The 24,416-nt window shown below is 41.0% G+C and overlaps 1 protein-coding gene across 1 annotated transcript; it reads right to left on the reverse strand.

Annotated features, from left to right (window-relative positions):
• Positions 1–268: 268 nt before the first annotated feature.
• On the reverse strand, positions 269–22,471 carry tbc1d8 (TBC1 domain family member 8). The gene is made up of 20 exons (XM_014974907.2): positions 22,127–22,471; positions 16,442–16,552; positions 16,226–16,344; positions 15,911–16,139; positions 15,007–15,247; positions 12,925–13,132; positions 10,807–11,004; positions 8,187–8,336; positions 7,923–8,073; positions 6,025–6,239; positions 5,165–5,282; positions 3,781–4,066; positions 3,508–3,652; positions 2,840–2,938; positions 2,676–2,744; positions 2,320–2,590; positions 2,171–2,236; positions 2,005–2,091; positions 1,799–1,914; positions 269–1,001 (listed from the first exon to the last, which is right to left on the reverse strand). The coding sequence occupies exons 1-20, from the start codon at positions 22,251–22,253 to the stop codon at positions 630–632; spliced, it is 3,378 nt and encodes a 1,125-aa protein (XP_014830393.2). The 5' UTR covers positions 22,254–22,471; the 3' UTR covers positions 269–629.
• Between the last annotated feature and the right edge of the window lie 1,945 nt (positions 22,472–24,416).

Here is a 24,416-nt window from a genome sequence, read left to right on the forward strand (position 1 = left end):
ATCCGATTGCTGGCATTACAAAAACGTCCTGGACGCCACGTCCATTTTGTTTAAACTTGATTCTGTCTAAAAACTTGCAGCAGTCCCAGTATAATCATGTGAAAGTAGGTCAGAAAAGGTGTTTTTTCTGGCATGTAGAAAGGTTGTGTACCACTTATTTTACTGGAATTGTTGCTTGATCCAACCCTGCATGGATGACCCGACACCTTGGTGAATCAATGACCTAATAACCAGTAAATGTCTCAACGTCAATGAAAAGAATTGAAAATTGTTTTAAAAATGTCTTTAATTATAAAGAGCATCTGGAAACATTTCCTATGACAGAAACAGAAGCACTAAATTAATACAAAACAAACTTTTCTTTATAGCCTTTAAATCTGTCCCATCAGTTCATGAGGTCGACTGGTAGAATGTCCTGATAAGGCAGGCGGGTCGGTGTGATCGAGGACGTGTAATAATTAATGCTGTAATTAGTCAGAGTGTGTAAACGTTGTAGAGAGCGGCTGATTAGAGCGTGGTGACCGTGGAGGAGTCGGAGGGCGTTCTGGCCCCATCCTGTGGGATTCACGGTGCAGGTAAGGCCTCCGTCTTGATCAGACGTCGCAGACAAACCGTCGTCCTTCTCACAGTCACCTGGTCCCTTTCTGCAGCGTGAGCAAACCCGCCCGCTGCTGGTACTGGTTCTGTTTGGCCTGTGCGATTTTTTCCGTCAGGTCGGCCGGCTTCTCGAAGAAGTTCACCAGCGCCTGCTCGGTGAGCAGCGAGGCCAGGATCTGAGCGTAGCTCACCGTCCACTCGTCGTCGGCGGCCAGAGCCCCGTCGGACGGCGGCGTGGGTTTCGCCGGCTTCTCCTCCGACGCTTTGGTCTGTTCGCGGTGACCGGCCTCGCCGATCTGCAGCACGAGGCTGGTTACCGTAGCGATGGCCTGGAAGAGGTCGTTCTCCTCCGGGTCGCCGTGGAACATGCTGTAGAGCGTCTTGCAGAACTGGATGAACTCCCGCTGGGAAACGAGGGCAGATGTTCGATTTTACCACAGGGTAACTTGTTACTGCGCAGCAACAAGTTACATTTACTGTAGTGACGTTTTCCTATTAGCTTCACAGCAAAAACTTTCAGCTTTATATTGGAATAAATGGATTTGGAAACATTTTCCTTTTGCCTGATTTTGTTGTTTTTCATCTGAATTTTCATTTTGGTTTTTAAAATACCAAAATTTCTACAAAACTCTATTTTCTATGTGATGCTGTATTTTTAAACATTAAATGCTTTATGTTTTGATCAGTTACTCAGTACTAGAATAGCTTTTTATTTTATTTTTATTTTTTACCAATTACCTTTTTGCTCTTACTCAAGTAATTTCTCAGACTGATACTTTTCACTTTTACTTCAGTAAAACTATGCTAAAGTAGCGCTACTTTTACCATTTCTGGGTACGCTGCCCACCTCTGCTAGCAGCTAGCTTCCACATTAGCGAAGGAACAAAACTAAGTACAGGCTGTTCGCACATCCTTAAAAAGTCTTAAATTTGTGTGTCTAAAGTAAGACTTTAAAACGTCCTAATTTGACCTTAAATGCATTAATCACATGTCTTAAACTTCAAGTTTCTTTTTTCTCTGAACTTTCCTGCTAGACTAAAGTTTGAGTCGCACACAGACATCCTCACTGCGTTCTGTGACTGGAGGCCATGGCTAGCTGGGGCATGTTGGCCAGAATAAAAAAAAAAAAGGACTTAAAAAGTCTTAAACGACATCTGCTGGAACCTGCAGACGCCCTGGAAGCAGCTCTCGTTTTCAGCACCTGATTCATCAGCGGCAGAGGTTTGTCTGCGTCTTTCTCCTTCTCCTTGACCAAATCCTGCAGCATCTGCTTCAGCTGCTCCTGGTAGTCTTTCACTTCTTCTTCACTTTCTGAAACTGCAAGAGCACATGTAATCAGACCTGGTTTATAAGAGAACGCATAAGGTATCTGAAGAGCCTTTGAGGGAAGCGTGTGTGTTGGTGAACCTGGAGTCTCTTTGTTAACGTAGAGGGGCCTGTTGGTGGACAGCAGGGGGCTCCTGAGGGACGGTTCATCCTCGCTCTCTGTCAGAGCTGCAGGCATGCAAAGAGCCAAGCGCATCACTCACAGTCCTGACAGCAACTCTCATTGTTTCATCAGGTTAATAATCACCTGGAGGAATGTGGAGGCGGTAGAGGAACCTTATTTTCACATTCAGCTCCTCACAGTACAGCGTGTCTGGAACAAAAAGGAAAACGTCAGGAAGGCAGTTTTGTCTTCCAACGATCGGCTGTAGAGCTGATGCGCTCTCTGCCGCCCACCCAGCCAGCTGGCGAAGTCCTTGAAGGTGACCAGGTTGTCCCGGTCCGGGGCCAGCAGGGTGAAGGTGCGGTTGGAGAGCGTGTCCATATGCTGGCTGCACCCGGACGGCCACGGCGCCAGGAGCCCGTAGAGGCTTTTGAACTGCGGCCGGTCCAGCCGATACTGCCGCTCCACGAAAGAGTGACCGGAGTCGCCGTGCTGCCAGGCCGCGGCTTCTGCCGCCGCCGCCGAGCTGCTGTCGCCCCAGTACAGAGTGATGAAGTGCTCCGTCTGCAGGGCGGAGCAGAGGAGACGACGCTTTTTATTCAGGAGAGATCAGAAGATATTTTAATCCGAGGAGGAACGAGAGAGGTACCTTAAAGAGGTCGTACAGGTCGGACAGGTTCTCAGGAGAGATGGAGACGTCCGGAGACACCAGGCGCAGCTGCACGGCGACACACACACACACGGCACAACAAATGTCATCGATGGATACAAAGATGTGTTTATGTTCACTGAAAAGAAAGATCAGCAGCTCACAGTGTTTTCCTTGATGGTGTCTTCATGGGCCTGCAGAACCCGGACTCTGTGCAGACAGCGAAGACGCTCGATGTGCCGCACCGACAGGTCTCTGAATTTCTGTCAGGAGAAAAGATGATGAATAAACAACTTTTACACCAAGGAAATGTCTGATGTCTCACTGTATAAACATGGTACATGTCAGTGAAATAATTTAATGCAGGGGTAAAATTGACTTATACAAAGACCAGAAACTGTATGAACAAAGAACAGAACACAGAGGTAAGAAAATCACTAACATCAGAAAGTAATTTTACCCTTAGTCTGTCGTTACGTTTAGCGACTTTTCAGACGAAACAAAAAATTGCGTTGGCCAAAATTGGATTTTAAGGATTTTTAAAGATCAGTGCAGCTTAATAAAATAATACAAAAGTCATTAAACACAAAGTCCTCAAAGACAATATATGAACAAGAAAGTATAAAATAAAGAAGTGCAACAATAAATCTGCCCAGATTTTCTCAGTGTTGGGCGATAAATGAAAAACAGATCTTTTCCTTCATTTAGCAACTTTGACAAAATGGTGTCGGTCGGAATCAGGCGTCTTAAAGATCGGTGATCGGCCTCAACCAGCCCTGATAAAACCCTTCAATAACATGATGTGTTTGTATAACGCTCTCTCTGCGCTCACCCCCAAGGCCTCGCTGATGAGGTCGGTGATGTTTATGTGTCTCACAGCCGGGGCGTCGGTGTCGCTGCAGCTGTTTTCCTCTGCGGCGGGCGGCGGCGGCGGCGGGACACAAGGCGACTCTTCACTCCCAACCTGATCAAGAAAACTGCAGAGGAAACGATGAAGGAGCTTCAATCAAGCATAAAACCCTTTTTTTTTCTTTTTGTCCTGCATGAAGTCATAAAGAAACCCAGATTTATCAGTAAACCTCAATCAGCTGAAAAATGAACCCACCTGGTGAGGATCATGAGCGCCTGGCCGTCGTCGGTGCAGGCGGACAGCTGCGCGGCGTTGGCGTCCAGCACGGCCAGGCCCAGCTGGAAGATGGATTTGATGCCCTGGAAGAAGAAGCAGTCCACCACGCAGACGGCGCTTTGGAAGGGCAGGACGCTGAGGAAGAGGGTGAGGAACCAGGACAGGGAGACGGAGGACAGCGTGGACAGGTCAGGGACCTGCTCCGCCAGCTCCGGCAGGCGCTCCCTGATCAGCTCCTCAAACACAGACTGGTCCACCTGGGCTCCTGTAGGGGCACGACAGCAGAGTCCAGACGCCTTACAGATGCCACACATGGATGACACAAGGGACGAATGATTTCAAAAAGTGACTAAAATAAATAAATAAGCACGCCGCTGCTACAGAACCGGTCAGTCAGGATGGTGAATGTGATTCATTTTTAACTTTGGCGGCTGGAAAAGGTTTAAGCCAATGCATTTTATTATTGTTATTATTATTTATTTATTTAATTTACAGTTTAAAATGAACATTTTTTGAATGAAAAGGAGAAGTCAGATTAAAAATAATATTATTTAGCCTTCTCTTAAAAGTCACTTTGCTTCATTTACCATCTGTACATATTTAGGTAGCATAGGGGGGAAAAATAACAAAAATTATAAAATATCTTTGAAATGATACAGCAGCCAAGCATTCATAACTTGTTCATAACATGTAACAAAACAAAAAAATAAACAGAAATTAAATAAATTACTCATTTGTTTTTATGGTATTTCTTAAATAAGCATCAACATTTTCTGATGAATGGATTTTTAAAAGATAAAAAAAAAGCCACAGACATTTTAGCTAAAAAAGAAAACGTTCTAGTTTTATAATATTTAAGAAACGAAACATTTTTTGTTTTTTTCCGATTCTGGCCACTAGATGGCAGCATCAGCACAACACCGGCAGCGTTAATCAGAGTCCAGCTCCAGATTTTACCCCCATTAGCTCCGCCGCGCTTTAGAGGCAGTGATACACACTTCATGGATTACACAGGCAGCTCATCACTTAGATTAACTTGTTGTTGTTGTTTTTCCCCTCTTAGACTTTTACCTAACAGGATAAAAATGACTCCTGCTTATTATTTTCCGTCCAACCTGCGCCACACGGCCGGGTTCTCGGAAAGCAATCATTGCCGCTTTAAAGATGAAAGGAGCCTGTGGACATTAAAAGGAAGTGGAAATTGCTTCAAAAGCACCTGGCAGGTCAAAAATAAACAGCCTGTGAAACACAGGAAATAAGCCTCTTCGTTTAAAGGCTAAAAATAAGCTTTTCTGGGTGTTTTTGGCGTCTCGGAAGAAAATTTAAACCACAACACAATAAACATTTCCTGGCGATGGCTTACCTATGACCCTGCGGTTAAAGTAGTCAGGCAGCATCCTCTCACAAACGGCCACCAGCAGCCAGAAAGCTTCTTCTTCTTTGGCGTATAGCAGCAGGACAGACGCGAGGATGTTCATGGACTACAGAGGAGGAGGAGAGCAACGAGGGAAGAAGAAGTTACTCAAGACCGGAAAACTGAAAACTCAAAGCTGGAGGAAGAAATTGGATTCAGCATGAGAGACTCGAGGGAAAACATGTTTGCCAAAAATAAAATAAACAATACTACAAAAACATCAGAAAACTTCACCAATAGCATATTTTACGCTGCAGAAGAACAAGTTTTTCTGTGCAGAACGAATGAAGCCTTGAACGGGTTCGGAACAGACGTGAGCCAGTGGCAAAAATGAACATCGTCCAACTAATTTACACTCCCACAAAAAAAAAAAAAGCTAACTGGCTAGCTAGGTAGATAGCAGGGGTAAATTAGCAGCTAGTTAGCGGTAGCCACCACCACTTCGAGTCACAGAACCCAATAAATATTTCTGCATGCGACTCAAACGTTTGGCTAACGGAGAAGCCTCACAAGAAAAACAAAACACTTTGAATATGAGGTTAAATAGTCCTGCCACCTCAAAAATTAAGATCTGATTAATGTATTTAAGGCCAACTTACATTGTAATTAATTAATTTGAGACATTGTAAGGCTTCAATATTACATACATGAATGTAAACTTTTATCAAGGATGCGCAGGCTTTTATTAATTCCACTCCACAATTAGAAACTACGTTGTACTTATTGTTGTATCAACGTTTGCAAAGGTTCAAGGCGAATAAGGACTTTGGCTCTCAACGCTCTAGAACTGCTCAGTCTACATCTTTTACCTGACAATATCCGATCTTTGGGTTGCGGTGAGCGTAGGCGGTGAGGACTCGCCTGAGCGCGGCGATGCCGGTGGGGTTCTGGAAGGCCGGGTGGTCCGGCAGCGAGCGGTGCAGGTCGCGCTCGATCTCATCCGTAGCCAGGCTGCTGTGGCCCATCGACTTCTGCACCAGGCCGGCGTAGTAGCCCTGGTGGGAGTCCAGCTCGGAGCACGCATCTGCACAGAAACAGACGGGGAGACGAGAAAACAGCTCTCACTACGCTGACGTCACGTCATGCTTCGCTGCACCGCCGAAGGAAGCGACTGATGAATATGGAGCGGTTCCCGACACGCATGGTGTGGCTTCTGAACTGAAAAACAATGGAGAATTCACCGCTTCAGCTTCATAAGGCGGGCCAGTCGATCAGGACAGGACAGATTTCGGTGACGTCACACCGTTACTCTTCACCTGCCTCAGGCCACATCAGTATTCCCACATTTGGAAAATTACAGAAACATTGATGCCTGTTCCTCAGCCAACAGCAGACACCGTTTAAAAGTTACAATTTTGGAAACAAAACTTAATCTTTTCCTTGAAAACACTTCTCACACTTTGATTTGGTCTTCCTAAGAGGAAATATTCAATGAAAAGTTTGCATGACAGGTACATCTTCTACTCAGTTTCAGTTTTTTTTTCAAACCAGTTCTCCTTCACTGCTGGCTGAGGCCGTTTCAATACGAGGAAGTGTGACTGAACACAGGAAGTGACCACAGACCAAAATGAACCTGCCGACTTCAGATCTAGTTGGAAAGGTGCCATGGGCTCTGAATCCAAAGGAAAGAAGAGGATGTGAAGGTAGGAACCCATCTCCATCTGCACTTCTCTCTGTATGCAGATCCAGTCATTATAAAGTGGTTTTAGTGACATGAAACTTTATCGAAGAGCTCAAACTCTGCAGGTCCAAACAAAGAAATGTTTTTCCAAAATGTGCAGTGTCCTCAAAATCTTCCTCCCCCCACAGATCCGCCTGTTGATTTACTTAAAAAATAAATTCTTGCAATAAATTCAGATTTCTTTTTGTAGTTGTACTGAAAATGTAGCACTTTGAGCAGATTTAATCCATGAGTTATTGTTTCAGTTTCATCTAGGAACCTTAAAGCTGCAGCACATCGTTTTCCTGGGGTATAAATGAGCTGTGACACAGCACATGCAAAGTGTCAATTAGTCTTTGAAATGCAAGTAGATTTTAAATAAAAACTAGTAGAATCCACAAAAAGACTGAAAATAAGTCATCACTGGATCCAAAACACAGAAACAACTTTGGACATCACAGTTCGGAAAACTAATAAATGTAATAAACGTTTTAGTATTTTCCAGATGTTTCAGCTGATGCTACTGGGGCTGAAACAACCAATTGAATTAATCATGATTATTCGATTATCAACTAATTTAGTAATTGATTGATTGTTGAATGAACTCAAAAAAGGAGCAGAAGTCAATCCAACAGTGCACAAAAGCTGCACACATTTTGCATTTAAGATTTATCTGTAAAAATGTTCTACCCAAATCTCCTCGTGAGGTAAAGTTTTAGCTTCACCCAGTTCAAATTCACCGAGAGAACGCTAAAGTCCAGCATTTTAGGCAATAAAATGATTATATTTCTTATTTGAAACTTATTTAGTTTAGTTCATTTGGTTAAATAAAAAAAAAATCTACAGAAATTTAAACATGTCAATCGTGCGAATAATCGTGAGAATAACTGATTACTAAAATAATTTGTTGGAGCTCTAGATGCTACAAAAATGAAAACTTGATTTATTTTAACAGATGTGTAAATACCTTCTTAGGGTGCTGAGCATCAACATTAAACCTTTAAAGTCCACATCCTTCCCTCCAGCTCTTCCTCAGCCTCCTCTTACCAGAAAATGTCATCCACAGCTCCCCTCGCAGCGACTCTGGGATCCCCATGGCGACCAGCTTCTGGATCTTCTCGGTGCGAAACATGTGAACGCCGCGGCCAAACTCCGTGAAATGGTCGTCCCACAGCCGCTCCTTCACCGGCTCCATGCTCTGACAGAAACAAACCAACACTCTTACGAACAAAAAGGAGTTTTTAAGAGACGCTGATTTAAGGGACGGCGGGGAATCACAGAGAGAAGCATTTTTCTTCTTCTTCTTCTCACCTTGTTGCCGTTGTCTCCCGGCCGGCTCTGGTGGAAGGCCGTCATGAGAGCTTCGCTGTTGACGGTGTTGCGGAGGACCTGCTCCTCCACCTCCTCCTCGTCCGACAGGCCGGTGTCGTAGTAGAAGGTGTAGTAGGGAGTCGGGGAGGACTGAGGGAGGCAGTGGAGATGCTACGTTTGAGCTGTGTCAGCGCCGTTGAATTTTAGGCGTTCATTTCAGAGAGCAGCTGTTTTCGACAGGTTCTCAATTTTGAAATTAACAGAGGTAAACAAAAGCAAAACAAGCCGAAAGAAGAAATCCCAGTCATAAGGAGCAAACCAGCCGCCTTGCAGTCAGACAGGAAGTGATGATGTGAAACGGAGAAAAACTGCTTCAAAAGCAGAAACCTGCGTTCGAAATGTTCGACATTACATCTCCATAAAACGGTTCGCTTCCTCTAAGCAGAAGCTTTACTGCAACAAAACTGTCATAAAATATCTATAAAAATCAAAGTAGTTCTTTATCAGGTAGAGTTCGGTTAGACCCGGATGGCGAACCGGCAGATCACATGGCAGCACCTGTATGGAAGGCCATTTTAGCATAAAATACCAATGGATTATTAGAGACATATGCGATATCTCCAATTAAATTCTGGCTACTTTAAGTGATGTCGGATATTAATTTAAGATATCTACGATAAATTTCTGACCATCTGAAGCATACATTTCAGACATCAACAATTAACTAAATTATAACTGACCCAAAAGCTACTTTTTGTTCTGACAGTCATAATTCTAATTGAAGACACCTTTAATGGCGTCAATATTAAAATCATATAAAATATATTTTAAGGTGGGAGATAAAAGTCGACTTGTGCAAATTAAATTGCAAATATCTTGAAAGTAAAAACTAGGCCAAACTAAAATGACGTCTCGAACATTTTTTAATCTGGACATGTTTTCTTTTTCTGATATCTTGACTTAACATTCTGATCAATTTGTCCAATAGTAGAATATAGAAGATATATTTATAGATATATTCAACAAGCTGCCTGCATCTGTATCAAAAACTACTTTTTGTGTGTGCTCACAAAAGTATCTTAGTATTTGACATCTCAAGGAAATTTTCAATTTAGTCTCTGGTAGTGTGAGACATTGGAATATTAAAATTGCCACAGCAAAGTCTGTCTTGTTTATGTTCGTGTTTTTGCCCGCTGGACGCTGTCAGCGTATCGCAGCTATGAGGAGACATGTGATCAGATGATGTGGTCAAGTGACACGATGCAGAGTTTATGGGAAAGACAAGTGGTCCAAGTACTCAACCGTGTGGGACTCCTGTGGTAACGAGTCACGTCCTGTGGCAACATTTTATTGTTTTTTGGTGGTTTCAAGCATCTAATAATCAGCTTAAATATGTCGCATATGGAAATATTTTTTTAACCTGGACTGAATTATTCTACACTGCTTACAGATTCTTTGAGATTTGTAAAATGCTTGATTAAAAAAAAAGATGGAATTTTTACTTTACCTAAAAAAATATTTGTGAAACCTCGCTGTGGTCCGTCCTCATGAACCTGCTATCAAGTGTCGTCCTGCTTCAACCGCACAATGCATCTCAACACCGATGCTGATTCATCCAGCACTTTCACATCCTACGAAACGCCTGTCTGAACTTTCAGGTCTGCTTCTGTGTGCACTTTTATGGAATCGTTAGTTAACGAGGCTTTTGTTGCTTAATGGCAATTCACAAATTTAAAGAGAAAGCAGGATACAGGGACTTTTACTTTGAAAAATCTTAGATTGTGTATTTTCAAGTTAAAAACTCTCAGATATTATACTCCTATGTCTGTGTATAGACATGCTGTGCCGTCTCTGGACTGTTTCAGACTGAATGCATCCTGCAGAAATATCTTCTGCTCGCTACATGAGAATCTCTCCAGGAACACGGCACAAATGCCCCAAAGTCGAGAGTGATGCTAAAGTCACACATTGTATTTTCTGCAACTGTTGTCGGGCAGATTTACAACTTCACAAGAGGGAGCAGAGACAATCTGCAAGTGCAAAAATAGAGATGTGAAATCGCAGATTTTATGCCCGCCAAGAAAATTAAACCATGAGGAGAAGAATTAAATGGCAGCAAAATATATTTATACATTGTGAGCACAGGAACAAACGTTTGAGAGGGAGCAGAGAATATCTGAGATAAAAAAAAACACACAAAACTGTTTTTCGATTGTGAAAGTGCATATTTGTGCAAGAGAAGAACAATTCACAGCGTTAAATCAAAAACTTCATATGCTTCTCTTCCAAATGTCAAGTGTGTTTGCTGCCGACGTCAGAGTGGCTTTGTCGGTCTGTTTAACACTGTCCATAATGAGGGCCTCTTCCTCTCAGCAGGTTTTAACTACTACTGCTGCGCTCCAATTAAAATCTCAGATCTAAAGCTACATTAAATACATCTACGTGCTCTCAAAGTATTGCTGATATGTGCACTTTTAGATAAACACCCACAGAAGTAGAAATGCAGCGACGACGAGATGCAGATGTGTAGCTTGGAACGCTATGCGAAAAGCTCCGACGTGAAATAATTAAAGGGAAAGTAAATCACAGAACGGTGAAACGGTTTTGCTGACATTCTCACCACACTCCTCCTGCTGTCCTTCCTGCTGCGAAACACTGAGTGTTTCCACTGCAGCGCGCGCAGCCTGGAGTTCATGCTCTCCACCAGGTCGTCGCGGTCCTGCAGGTCGATCAGCTGGAAGGCCTTTTTGGTCCGCATGCTCACGATGACCGGGTTGGGAAGGGAGCTGGTGCTCTCCGCTTTTTCTATGGACAAAACCTGGTTGGGGGGGAAAAAATGAAGGAAAATAGAATCAATTTCTCCACACGGAACCTAAAACAGCAAATTTCTTCCTACCTTTATGTGCGAAACGGAAAGACGGGGAATCACCCCGAGTTAAATAAATATCTTGTTCTTAGTTACATGAATCCAGCTGATCTATATAACTTATTAGCATTTTAAAGAGATCAATATTGCTGTTTAAAATTTTACTACAGAGGATTTCATTATAATTCAAGAAATAAAAATAGATATTATAACAGCTCTTCTAACTAACTGATTAGCACTTCAGCTAAAACTAAATGAGCTCATTCTTATACTTTGTTCCTTAAAAATAATTTAAATAAAATACAAAAATGCAAGCGTGACGCAGGAAAATTAAAAAAATTATCTGGCCTATGCCTGTCACAATAGCAAATTTTGCTGGATGATAAATTGTCCCAGAATTTATTGCAATAAACAATAATATTTATTATATAAACATTTTCAAGTAATATAACACTAATGACATAAAAATCCAAGAACATATTCTCAAAGATCAATAATTTTTTAATTATAATTGACACTGAAACTGAAAGATATTTTAAATATCCAATATAATAAACTAAACAATAAATAAAACTGCAAAATTTCTGAAGAAAGTTAAACGGGGCCTGCCAAACTGTGCCCGTCCGTTGGAAACCAGCTGGTGCTAAAAATTAGCATCAATGCTAAAGTAAGCTACAGTACACTGTAGCTTACTTTAGCATGTGGAGAGTCACAAGCATAATCCATTTGAAAAAAAAAAAGAAAACTATTTGGAAGCTACAAGGCTGATGGGAAATCTTTATAAGTTTTGCTTACACTAAATCCACTGACACCATAACAAAACAAGCATGAATTTAATCATTACTGATGTAAAATAAAGATTCAGGATAACAAAGCGGTGAGTATTTGTTTAAAAATGGATGAGCGTTCAGATTTCTTTGCATGTACATTAACTTTTAGAGCTCAAGAAGATAATTTAACTCATAAACTTTACCTTCTGTGAAAAAGTGGAAGGCGTGAGTTGGCAAACATTACCAACCACATGAAGGACCTGCGTGTCACTCTTTAACCAGCACCCGTAAAAGTAAACACAAGCTCTCCTGAAAATATACTGCTCACATAAATAAGGTTTTGTTTAGATAAAAAGTCTCTCTGCCCACAGAGGTGCCGCTGTCAGGAAGAAATGAAAACCTCACAGGCTTCAATAGAGATGAGTTTGAACAAAGGAAATCATACAAAACCAGAAAAAACAATCCTCTATACTGATTCAGTTCCAATAGAGTCACATGAAGGCGTTCACATTTTAAAGCCTCAACTTGCAGATGATGGCCGGAAACGGCCGTTCGATCAACTGGAAACTCAAAAGTCAGATTTTCTTATAACCAACAAACACCACTAAAGCCAACAGGTCCAGCTAACGTTGTATTAACTCAACCTACAAATGACACAGCAGGTTCAGGAGACAGACAAAATAACATAAGAACAAACCCGTTACATAAATAGTCGTTCACCTTTACAAAGTGTGCGTCTGTCTGGTGCATTTCTGGTGAAAATATCCTAGATTTGGTTGAAAGAGTAGCGTTCTCTCACACACAGTGTGACGTCACCTCCACTCTTAATATGAAAACTTACTGAATATTTTCAATATCATTACTTATAGCTGTTAAAGAGAAGTTGGAATGGATAATACCAGTATAGGTCCATTAAAGCTCAACAAAAAGGCAGACTGGCTAAGATAACTGTACATATATACAATAAGAATGATTAATCTTTTCAAGCCCAGCATTGTGTTGATTAAAAGCTGGCTTTTCTTCTGTAAGAACATCATACAACAATTATTTGGTCAGGTTTGTCCAACAATCTACATACAGAAGAAGTCGACATGTTCGGTACCTCAGAGAGGGGGATGAGCAGAGTGCAGCTGCCCTCCTCTCTGCTGGAGAAACACAGATAGCTGTCGGTGGTGTAGAGCGTCCCGGCCGTGTGGGAGCGGCTGTGCGGCGTCCACACCGAGCACGGCGCCACCTCGTACAGCTTCTCCGAGCGCGGGAGCCGGAACAAGGCCAAGACGTACTCTCTTATCGCCTGTTCCTCCAAGATCCTGAAGGAGAGGAGAAGACGGTCACAGAGAGGTGAACCTGAGAATTAGATCGGATTTAAAGTTTGGGGATTTTAGAAACTGTCTTGAAAAATAGAAATAAGAGGGATACACTTTTTTAAGACCACTATGAATGAAATTTAAGACCTGTGTCCCAACAGAAGTGTACAAAAGAAAATGTCATATTTTATATTGTCGTATTGTTTGGCAACAGAAGTTAGCCGGTGGCAGTGATGAGCACCATTCAGCCAGCTGGCAATAATTTACGCTTGCAAATTTTAGACACCAAAAGTTAGCTAGCAAGTGTTTATTAGTCTTAGCGGTAGCCTCAACCGCTTCGAGTCACAGAACAGAATAAAAATGTTTGAGTCCTATTGAAACTTTTACCTGACAGAAAAGTCCCGCAAGAAAAATGAATTACGACAGACCTACTGCAAAATTTAATGTCTGTGATTAAAGTATTTAAGGGGAAAGTGGATGAAGATACAGACTACATGATCCTGGAAGAAAACGTGTCAGAAGCTGTACAAGATTTCAGACTGGAGCAGAGCTTCACCTTCCTTCAGGACGGTGGCCCAGTCAAAGTTCAGCTGCCCTGAACTAAATCTTATTGAGAATCTGTAACAGATTTCTATCTGACGTAGCTTCAGCTTTTTTATTGTTGCAATTAAACAAAACACAAAGACGTTTGTGGTCTATATTTGGTATGTTTCCGAGGCACAAAGTCAGCACTCTTTGCTTTTTACCTTGAAAGTCTCAGCGACATTTTTATACATAAACGTTCTTTTTTTTTTTTTTGTGATATCCACTAGAGCAGTCGTCCCATTCAATCCTGTAAAAAGTTTAGTTTTATTTTTCCACACACCATTAAATCTATTACAGTCAAATTTAGTTTGACATTGCTTTCTGCTCTTCAAACACTTTTTCAGCATTGGTGTCACTTTTTTATAAAGCCAGTCTCTTTATTGACTTTAAAATACAGGAAGCTTCTTGATTCAATGTCAGCAGAAGTTATGGCCCTTCAGAGTGCTTCCACTGTGTCGGAAGTGTCTGAACTACTTTTAGATTATGAAACTTCCTGAAAGTATCATCATCAAACCAATATGTTATGTTCTCTCAATTTCTCATATCTTTGATCTTAGTAATGCAGTGCGTTTCTATGTTTTGGGTTAATTTTTCTTGTCTTTGAGTTTAGGGTACAAATGAAAATTTATTTGTGTGTTAAAAAGTCACGTTCTGAAAGACTGATGATTAAGATTACAAGAAAAGAAAAAAGGATACAATGCAGAGTCAAACAAATTGGAAGAAATGTACCTTTAGTGGATCAAAAAGTTATTTTTTTATAATTTCATGAAAAAATATATAGATTAATTGCAATTTGGAATAATAAAATATTGAAATTGCTAATTATGCGTAAGTGCAATATGTATCCATCTCACTGTAATCTTTTTCTGCAGCATGTTAATTTCCTAGTTCCTGTTTTCTTCCAGTTTGGTCTCTTTGTGGTCAGTGTGTGCAACCGTTTTTGTTTTTCCTTCTTCCTTCTTTCAGTTTTGATCTCATGCTAGAATAGAAATAATTAAACCCTAATAATAACAATTTGTGCTTTGCACTTGCTTCAAAAGTCATTTGTTAATTTTCACCTGATGGATTCATTAGATTTTGTGCAAGTTTTAGATGAGAGGCATCAGACTTTTGCTTGATATTTTGAACACATAACTGATGCAAAAGAATATATTTTAAACCAATAAAAGAAGAAAATTATTAATTTTTTTTGGAATTAGACTAGACTCTGCCATTAAACTTCTAAATCTTTTTTTATTTTGCGTCAGTCGTTCCAGAAGCTTCTCAAACGGAGACGCTGCAGCAGCCCTGACCTCTTGGTGATGCGTGCCGTCTGCTGCAGCACTCGGTCCAGCTCCAGGCCCACGCTGTCCAGCAGCCGCCTGAGGGTGATGTCAGCCAGCTGACGCATGACCCCGAAGGCCTCGTCCAGATTCAGGAACATGGAGAACTCCCTCTGCCGCTTTCGGGTGGTGACCCGGATGGCTTCGGTCATCAGAGCGGTGGAGACCCGCTCCAGCCGCGTCACCTCCGCCCAGGGAATCACAAACTTCACTGGGGAAGGCAGACGAGCATCAGGTCAAGCAGCTCCGTTAACATTAATAGAATATTTAGAGTTTTTTGCTCCGATTGAACCCTTGGGAGAAAGGGTTTTTCGCACAATAAATTGGTAAATAAAATTGCAATCCGTCATGTTTTCAGCTGGTGTGGCTCACTTTCACCCTGCACTGTGTCAAACAAACAAAAGCTTCTGAAAAACCTGTTCCCCTCCTCGCCTGTGGTGGCGCTGCTCCAAGAACCTCTGAAGAAGGCAGTGAGAATAACTTCCTTCTTTGTGAAATATAAACAAAAACGGAGCAGCATCAGATTTTAGCAGTGGCAGGATTTATATTCTGTTGTTGGCAAAAGACCACAAATCATTTCTCCCGCCAGCGCTAGACTCTCATGTTTGTTTTGATTGTATTTACCCAGCATGCCCTATGCTGTAGTCTACTTCCTGTTTTTGGAGCGGTCTCCTGTCCACTTGCATTCACACGTTCATTCGAACTGTGCCATTGTTCACTTCAACCAGACAGAAACCGAGGTTTGTAGGTGTACCAGATTCCCTTTTTTCAGTCGATTGGAAAGGTGCTCCAGTCTTTCTAAGCAAACGAACTACAGTTTGACTAAAGACGACTAAACGGGGCTGGTGTGAACGTATCCGTTTGGTGCTCGTACCTTCTTTTCCCAGCAGGAACGAGTAGAAGGCCATGTGGTTGACGCTGAGGTAGAGGAAGCCCTGCCGAGGCACCCGGCCCTTCCAGCAGCAGCAGGAGTAGTAGGTCACCAGCTTCTCTGACGAAGGGAGGCCGAAGTGCAGCTCAAACTTCAGAAGGGCCTCTCTGAACTTCTCTGGATCCTCCTCCTGGGCGGCCTGACGCCCCCGAACCTCCTCTGCGATGAGGCCCTGCACCGGACATCACCTGTGCTTGTTACCTGAAGCTCACACTTTGAGCATTGTTTTTTTAATACAATCATGGCCGTGGTTCACACCTTGACTTTTCCTTTGACAAAGCTGGCAGCATCCTCTTTGTTCTCAAACACAGACAGAGACTGGAGCAGGTTGTGGACCAGCCAGTCCCAATGCTTGTTCACCTCCTCTATGGCGGCTCCTGTTGGATGAAGCAGGAGAAAAACATGTTAAATGTTTCCGCACGGCGCTAGAAGCTAACAGACAGAAAATGGTAAGAAAATTCTGGTTCTACTCACCGCTGGCGATGACCCAGCTGACTTGGGAGCCGGGAACCTGCAGCAGGATGCGGAAGGGCGTGACCCTGGCATTGGAGTCCAGCACCGTGTCCAGCGCCCCGACCAGGAGACCTGCCGACATCACAAGAAGAAGAAATGAAGTCCTGGACTCCAGAGGAAGATCTCAGCAGGCTGTGATGTTCATTTTGATATTCATATTAAAAACTCAGTCATGTACAAAGTAAACACCGACAAGCTGATCTTCCATTGAGAAAAAATTTAAATAATGAACTTAAACCCATGTTTTTCTGTTAAAGAGCCAAATCGAGTTTTATGAAGTTGTGGTTTTGGACCTGCTAAACTTTTCTCACGGTCTACACTCGATGAGTCAGCAGAAAGAACTGGACAAACCAGAATTTTCTCCAGGTATTAGGAGCAAAAAGTAATACAGGATTGCCCCTCCCGCATCTGTTGCTGCACACTACTAGAGTCTCACTTTTCCCTTGAAGAAAATAAATGTTAAAAATTTGAGCTTTTGAAAATATTTTGCTTTATAAAAATGCAAGCAGTCGTGATGTGGAAACTAAATAGTGCCACCCATGACAGTGAGCAAATTGTGGCATGTTGAGCAACTGGTAGTGAGATTGCTACATGAGCAGATAGCCCAACTAATATAAGCTTGTTATACTTCCAGTGGTGCTTTATGAAGAACGGAGGAGCAAAAATGAGCATCATTGTACTAAATCTAATCAAATAAGAATATTTATGCACAAACTTGCACAAAATGCATGAAACAGCCTGTTATAAAAAGCCAAAAAGCAAAAAAAGAACAAGATGAAGGCGCTCTCAAGGTCTGCTTATGAACCTGTTCGACAAAAATGCAGCAGAAGCAAGAATTTCAAATGAGGAAAAGACTAGAGATTAAGCTTTGCTGTAAGGATGAACATGCTAAAAATATCTCCAATCTGGTGCAGAGATCAGATTCATAGTCACCAGAAATGTCGAGTTACGATGACCGTTTCCCACACCAGATATTAACCAATGCAAGAAAACAAGCATCCGATTTCTTTACTAAATAACAGTACAGACATATGCTGATGGAAATGCTACGCGTGTCAACTCTCAGCCTACAATGCAATTTAATTTCAGGTTTGTGTTTGATTTTATGATTTTGGTAGCTTGTTATGGATAAAAAAATATTAGTAAAAATGAGCTATTTATGTTTGTCGTGGATTTGTAAATTAAATACATTTGCTAAATGAAGACCGAACCCATGTTGGTTAACAGGTTCTAATTGTTTAGTAGCTTCTCCTAATAAAAGTTGGATTCAGTGAAAAGAAACCTTCAGCTCATCTGCCTCAACAGATGCTCAGAAGATTAAACTTACCCCGCAAAAACTAATTTAAACAGTTTCATGGCTCTGAATTTTCAGGCGAATAGAAACGGATGGCATACAAAAGCAGCCATCAACAGCTAAAGAGCCTCTTTAGTACCTCAAAAGGCCACTATCATTAACGCATCAATGCACCGCAGCAGTTAAATCGGCAAACGGTTGGAAACGACCACTCTCGACTGAATGCTCCCTCTTCCAGCAGAGGGATTCGCTCCGACGCTGCAGGTTTACTGGCGACTTCCAGGGTCTCTAAAAACAGGATGAGAGGCAGATTGTTTGGTTTCAGGCTCCTCTCCTGCAAAACCGGCCCTCAGTTTGTCCATGAGCCAGACATCCTGTCTACCTAGAAGATGCAGGGTATTGAAATACGAGGATGTGAAACCTACACTGCTTTATATTTATCACATCAGTCACTAAAACCGTCATTCTAAACAATGCCGACTGAAATGGATTCTGTAAAATAGCTTTTTGAAATTGCAGCTGTTTTGAAACGCGTGTAAACCAAAGGTGTCCAAAGTGCGGCCCGTGAGCCGTTTGTGGCCCTGGGAATGATTTTTTGTACGTCTGCCTCTAGTCGTACAAAGCTGGCAGAGACACACGCTGAAAGACTTGCAGAAAAACATGCCACTTAGTTTTGACTCAGAAGGGTGAATGCAAATGCATGCCGTACTTTTCAAATTTGCATTTGTAAAAAAAAAAAAAAAAAAAAGCATGTAAATTCAGTAACATTTCCCTCCACATTTCCCTCCTGCAACCCAGGTTTTCTATTACATAAAACCCAAATAAAATGGACAAATGTCAAACAAAAAACAAACAAAAAATGAAAACTCAAGCGCTGTGACTGCTTGATATCTCAACATCGTTGGTTCCAGATGTAAACACTTCAGTGTCTGTCTTTACTGCAGGTCACTTCAGTCAGCAGTGAAGTGTTACTATGGTTAAAACCAACTCCTACGTAAGAGGCCGTCTCTGTGCTCAGGTTTGCTTCAAACCCTTAGCGGTCTCTGAAACAAACCACAGTGCTGCGTTTTAAGCCCCAGTCCAGCTCGACTTTAATCTCCGAGCCTTTTGAGCCGTCTGAGGCAGCATTGTTGTACCCAGAATGCAGCAGCTGCATTTCAAAGCTCTGATGACAGCATGCGATGAAGGTGAACAGATCTCAATCTTTGCCGTTTCCACGCCCCCATATGGTCTGGTGTCCGAACAAAAAAACTGAAACATCTAGACAGAACAGGAACAGATCGGACATCAGGAGATGTTGAAAGCCGAGTGCAGAAATCTACAACAAGAAACTTTAACCGGGTACCATGGTGTAAGCAAAGTTTGCAGAAGTCTTTGCCAGCAGGTACTTAAGGCTCTCAGGCAAATTTAAAGCCCATCTTCAGTTTCTGAAGGTGCAGAGACAGGCAGCCTGGCAACACGAAACCATCTGTTTGCCACCACAACCACAGAAAAGCTTTTACTCTGCTGAAAGAAGGAAACCCATTAACCCCAATGCTTCTCTGCACGCACTGAACGCACCGCTGTGAGGACTAAAACCCGAACGTCAACCATCGCGTCTCTAAGAAGCTAAATATAAGCTTTAATTTGTCTGCATTGTATCTGAGAATTAGACAAGATGGAGTACCCTTGACTGTAAGGGGGGAAAGGGGAGGAGTTTTATGAGATCAACAGGCTGAAAGGCTGCAGATGTTTCGTTTCCCAGCTCTTCTCAGCAGCCCTGCTGAATGTGTTGGTGTGATTCAGGGGCCCGAGGTTTGTTTTCACAGCTTTCAGAGAGAAGCGTGCCTAAATTTCAATCAGTGTCGCAGATCTAGAAACTGAAATTCTAGATCCAATCTTCTCTGTAAAACAGATCAAACGTGTTCATATGCTGGACAGAAAACACCAGTAAAAACATTCATGTTTTTTTAAGCTTTGTCAAAAAATGTAAGTAAATTTATTTCCCGATAATAATCTAACCCATTCTATTGCTGTTTGTTTGGAACAATTAGGGCCACACTGAAAATTTATTTTTATTAAATTACAAAAATAAAGTTGTATTAGTAGAATAAAGTCATAATATGACTTTTTATTTGGAATAAAGTCATAAAATTATTACTTTATTTTGGTAACATTACAGCAGAACCAGGGTTTCCACCAGTGTATTATAAGCCTGGCGGGCCACCAGGCTTTACTTGTAGGCTAAGCATTGCTTATGTATTTAAGTTTTTTAAAATGTTTGCATTTTTAAGACTTTATTGTTGGTGTTCAGGTGTTAATGTTTTTAGCTTCACTAATACTCTAACAAACCTCAGAGGCCTTCACAGAGAAACTGGATGTATACCAAGATTAAACAACAGAAAGCTGAGCTATTAAAAAAGTGATTTCTAAAGAAAGATTTAATCAAAGGAAGAGTAAAAAGAAGCTAAGCACATACAGTCCAAACTTTTCAGATTTTTTTTCAAAACTTTTTAAGACTGTAGGATGTTCCTTCCTGTTGTCAATAATGCATTATTTTGCATTCATCAAATAAAATCCTCTGAAATGTGTGATTTTAATGTAAGAATTAATGGAAAACTAAAAGTATTTTTTTAAATACACTCATTTCATACTCTGTATAGTAGGTTTCCTTGCTTGCTACTGGAACAGGAAAACCAAAGTGGAGGACACTGAAATAGTTAATCCTGAACAAGACATCAGGACTTGACCTTTCACCCCTTTGCCATGGGAACAACAGGAACAAACACATATTTAGTGAAGCCCAACCAGGAAGTTCCCACTATTCTGTTTTATGAGAGAGAGAGAGAAAAAAAGAAACTCCAAATGGGATTCTGCACAAGGAGGAAGACGGCGCATAAAGAAGGCAGTGTGTGAAGTGTGTGTGCCGCTCATATGACTGTAGGGACCAACTTCCAGTGTGTCAGTTCAGCCCTGATGCACAGAAACCAATTACAGAAAGGAAACCAGTTAGAGGAAACGGCAAACAGGCCGCATTGTGACACGCAGTTGGACAGGCTGCATCTGTAACCAGCACCTGGTTTAAAGAAAGCAACGTTTTCATTCCCGTACAGCGAAGTGTCAGAAAAACTCCCAAACCCTGTTATTGTCTGATAGTAAATTACAGCTGGAAGTCAGTTTCCAAGGGGGATTTTTCACCGAGGCCACAGAGAAGTTCCAGTAAAGACAGTGTGTCTGGACATTATTGTTGTTAACTCATAGTTTGTGCTTGCCTTGCATACTCCATGAACTTTTCACATCACAAATAAGTTTTAATGTATTCTATTGTGATTTTATGTGATAGAGTAACAAAAAAAAAGCAACACATACTTTTGAAGTAAAAGGAAAATGTATAAATCATGTCTAATTTTTCAATAGCAAAAAAGCAAAAAAAAAAAAAAAAAGAATCTGAAAAGTGTCTTGTGTGTTTGGAGATTTCAAGAAGACAACAAGCCTAAACCTACAGCGAGAAAATGCAATAAAATGGTTAAAAGGGCCCAGTCAAAGGCCAGAATTGATCCAACTGAACAAAATAAAAAATAAAAAACTCTGTGGCAGAATTAGAAATATTGGTTTTCACAAACACTCCTCAGTTCAGTTCATTTTAACTGAAATGGAAGTATTCTGATAAGAAGAACGAGCAAAACTGTCTCTAGTTTTATCAAATGACTCGCTTAAAAGTATAGAGATTAAAATGCAAGGATTCGGCTTTGCTCCAATAATTCAAGGAATGTGGGGATGGCTCCTTACTCAAGGAAAGCAAAAAAATAAAATCAGAAGCATAGCAGGCATGCTGATGCTTATCTAAATGATGATGTAAATAGGAAACAGTAGAAAAACCCGTTTGGTAAAGCAGGTGCTTCGGGGACTTCTCCTTTTGGTGTTGCAACATTGACGTGCATAAGGACATGTTTCTAAGTCCTCTTTGGTGTGTTTTGACCAGACTTCTTGTTTTGGGCCATTTCAACAGAGTAGGAGAGCAAAACACGCCTGGTTAAAAACTTGCCCAGCCTTTGGGCTAAGGACCAACGTGGACACAGTCTTTGCTAGGTTTGCATTAAGCTGTTACCTGTTGTCAAGAGGTCAGCTCCAGAGCAGAAGATAATCCTCCGAGCTTTGCTGGACTTTGATTTTAATAATCGCTGTAAACTGTGTAGTGCGTGAACCACACGCCCCGAGATTACCGATGGTCTACCTGTAAGCCTTCCTTCCACTTTTATTGTTTCCCACCTGCTTCCCTCCGGCCTCCACCCCCTCTGTTCAGCTCACCCTACAACACGAGCCTGCTCCCCCCTGTTGCTTCTTATGGGCTTTTTGTGTGTTTGTTTGTTTACCTGTTATCTTATTTGTGTGCTCTCCGTGGCCTCTCCTCTTCTGCAGCAGGAAGAAGTCGTTGCTCCTTACGGTCACCCAGAGCTTCAGAGCGTTTTTCAGCAGAACTTCCTCCGGGTTCAGCCACATTTCTTCCAGCGGGGAGGAACAGGAGGAAGCCCTCCGCCGTGTCCGTCGGTGCTGCGGAGGAGTATGAAGATTCCCGCCCGTCTTCCTGCTCTGGGAGCGGCCTTTGCTGGGGCTAAAGCGGGGGGTTTCGGGGTTTATCCATGACTATCCCGCTCGCCTGACAACAGCAGGCTTCGGACTTCCTCGCCTCATACGCGTCCGCTTGCTTGCAGCCTCACCCCCACGACTTGCAGCAGCTGTACACACTGTTCGAAGATCGTCTACGTGACACAACGACGTACACGGTTACTATATCAAGTGAAAGTTTTTTTTTTTTTTAATCAGCACAACCTCAGTAAATAATAAATACTAAAATAACCTGATCGTTTTCTGAATGTTAATATTTTAAAATCAATACAAAGATTTTGTTTTGTTTTGTTTTTTAACCACAGTTTATTTTACACTGACTTCAAAAATCCAATATGGCCGCCTTGCATTTAAAATATACAACCACAGTAAAAAATATTTTACTCAGCTTTCTTTCATGAACATGTTACTGTAATGTTTTAAAGTACAACAATGTTGTATAGAAGCTGAATTTGCCAGGCTTCAAGTTAAGTAAATCAACTCTGTTTTTTACTCAATCTCAAAATACAATATTTCTGCTTTGCATACAAAAGCTGATGACAGAAAGTTGGTGACAGAAAAAGATTTCTGATTTTTATTTTAAAATGGCTCTACAATAGGTTCTACAAAATCGATGAATATGTGATTGAAATAAAACACAGGCTAATACTATTATTATTATTATTATTAGAGCAGTTTATTTAACAATCCATAATTATGAATGTAATCGTTAATTGTATTTGGGGTTGAAATAGTTTTTAAAAGAATGACAGCATAATTATGGCCAAACATTTCCTAATAGCACAGGTAAAAGAAGAGGGGAAATGCAAAAAATAACAATTAAAAAAATCTTAATTTGATAACTGAAAACCAATGCTATATTTGAAAAGTTGGAAAAGCCATTACTTGAAATGTCCATCTTTTTGTAGGTTAATTTATGCGTGGCTCCTGAAAAATAGTCGGAGTGGTAGGTCTTGATTCTCTTATCCTATCATTTTCATTCCACCGACTTTCCCTTTCGCCAGTTCCGCTTCAGATTTATTGCCCCTTCAGTGACTGGATTTTCACTGTATTCTTTTGCTCGTTGTCACACAAACATCACTGTACAAATTAAGCTCAATAACGCATGTGAAAAATATTTGGATAGTTCAAAACAGATTAGCCGTAAAGCGCAGCTGAAGATCCAGTGTTTGTGAGTTGCTGTATGATATAGATTAAAATCAGAAACTATAATAACTACAGGAAGTAAAAAATATTTCAGACTGGAAATGTATTCTAAGAAAGGTGAAAAGTGTGTTAAGCCACAACATCCTGTTAGGATTTTCTGATAATAATACTTTCACAATGATTACAGAAAAACCCAAATATTGTCTGTTGAGCTAATTAACTCCCACAGATTATATAATCTGTTTCTACTGTTTTGCTTTTATCTATCAGAGGCTGCCAAGTGCATGCCAATATCAAAATCATATTTAATTCGTACTTATCAGTGTGTCTTGCTCATTGGATGACAGCCCAAGATATGTGATTTACAATCGGATACTTTTGTGATTAAAAAATATTTAAAACATTTTCCATCAATGAAACAAAATCAACTTGACAATTGGGGAAACAGTTTTTTTATCAGTTTGAAAGTTTATCTGTATGGGAAAAAAAACTGTTGCAAAGCACTATGGGTAGCATTTTAATCTCAATGACCTCTCCATACACATAGTAATTGATGCTGAGTAAAATTACTGCATAATCAATTTAATAATTGATTTGTGCATGGATGTTTTTAATTCTAGATATGTAGCAGTAAGTTAGTCAATTAAAAAAAATACTGATTGTATCTTGACTTATAAATGTTCCACGTATCATTTTCAAAATAAAAAAGTCAATTAAAAAAAACATTTTATATACATAAAACATCTTTTTTTCCATGTTGTTCTTCTCTGGTGAAAATATTATTTTAACTATTAACGCAATTTTAGTGCAATATCAAAATTATGTTTCAGGTCGATTTTGTGCCTGGTTTTTCTGGTGGTTAATAGAACAGTCCTGTTGTGCATTATCTGG

This window comes from Poecilia mexicana, unplaced genomic scaffold (genome assembly GCF_051168715.1).
Source record: "Poecilia mexicana isolate PSO_F unplaced genomic scaffold, ASM5116871v1 scaffold_2, whole genome shotgun sequence".
Taxonomy (NCBI): domain Eukaryota; kingdom Metazoa; phylum Chordata; class Actinopteri; order Cyprinodontiformes; family Poeciliidae; genus Poecilia; species Poecilia mexicana.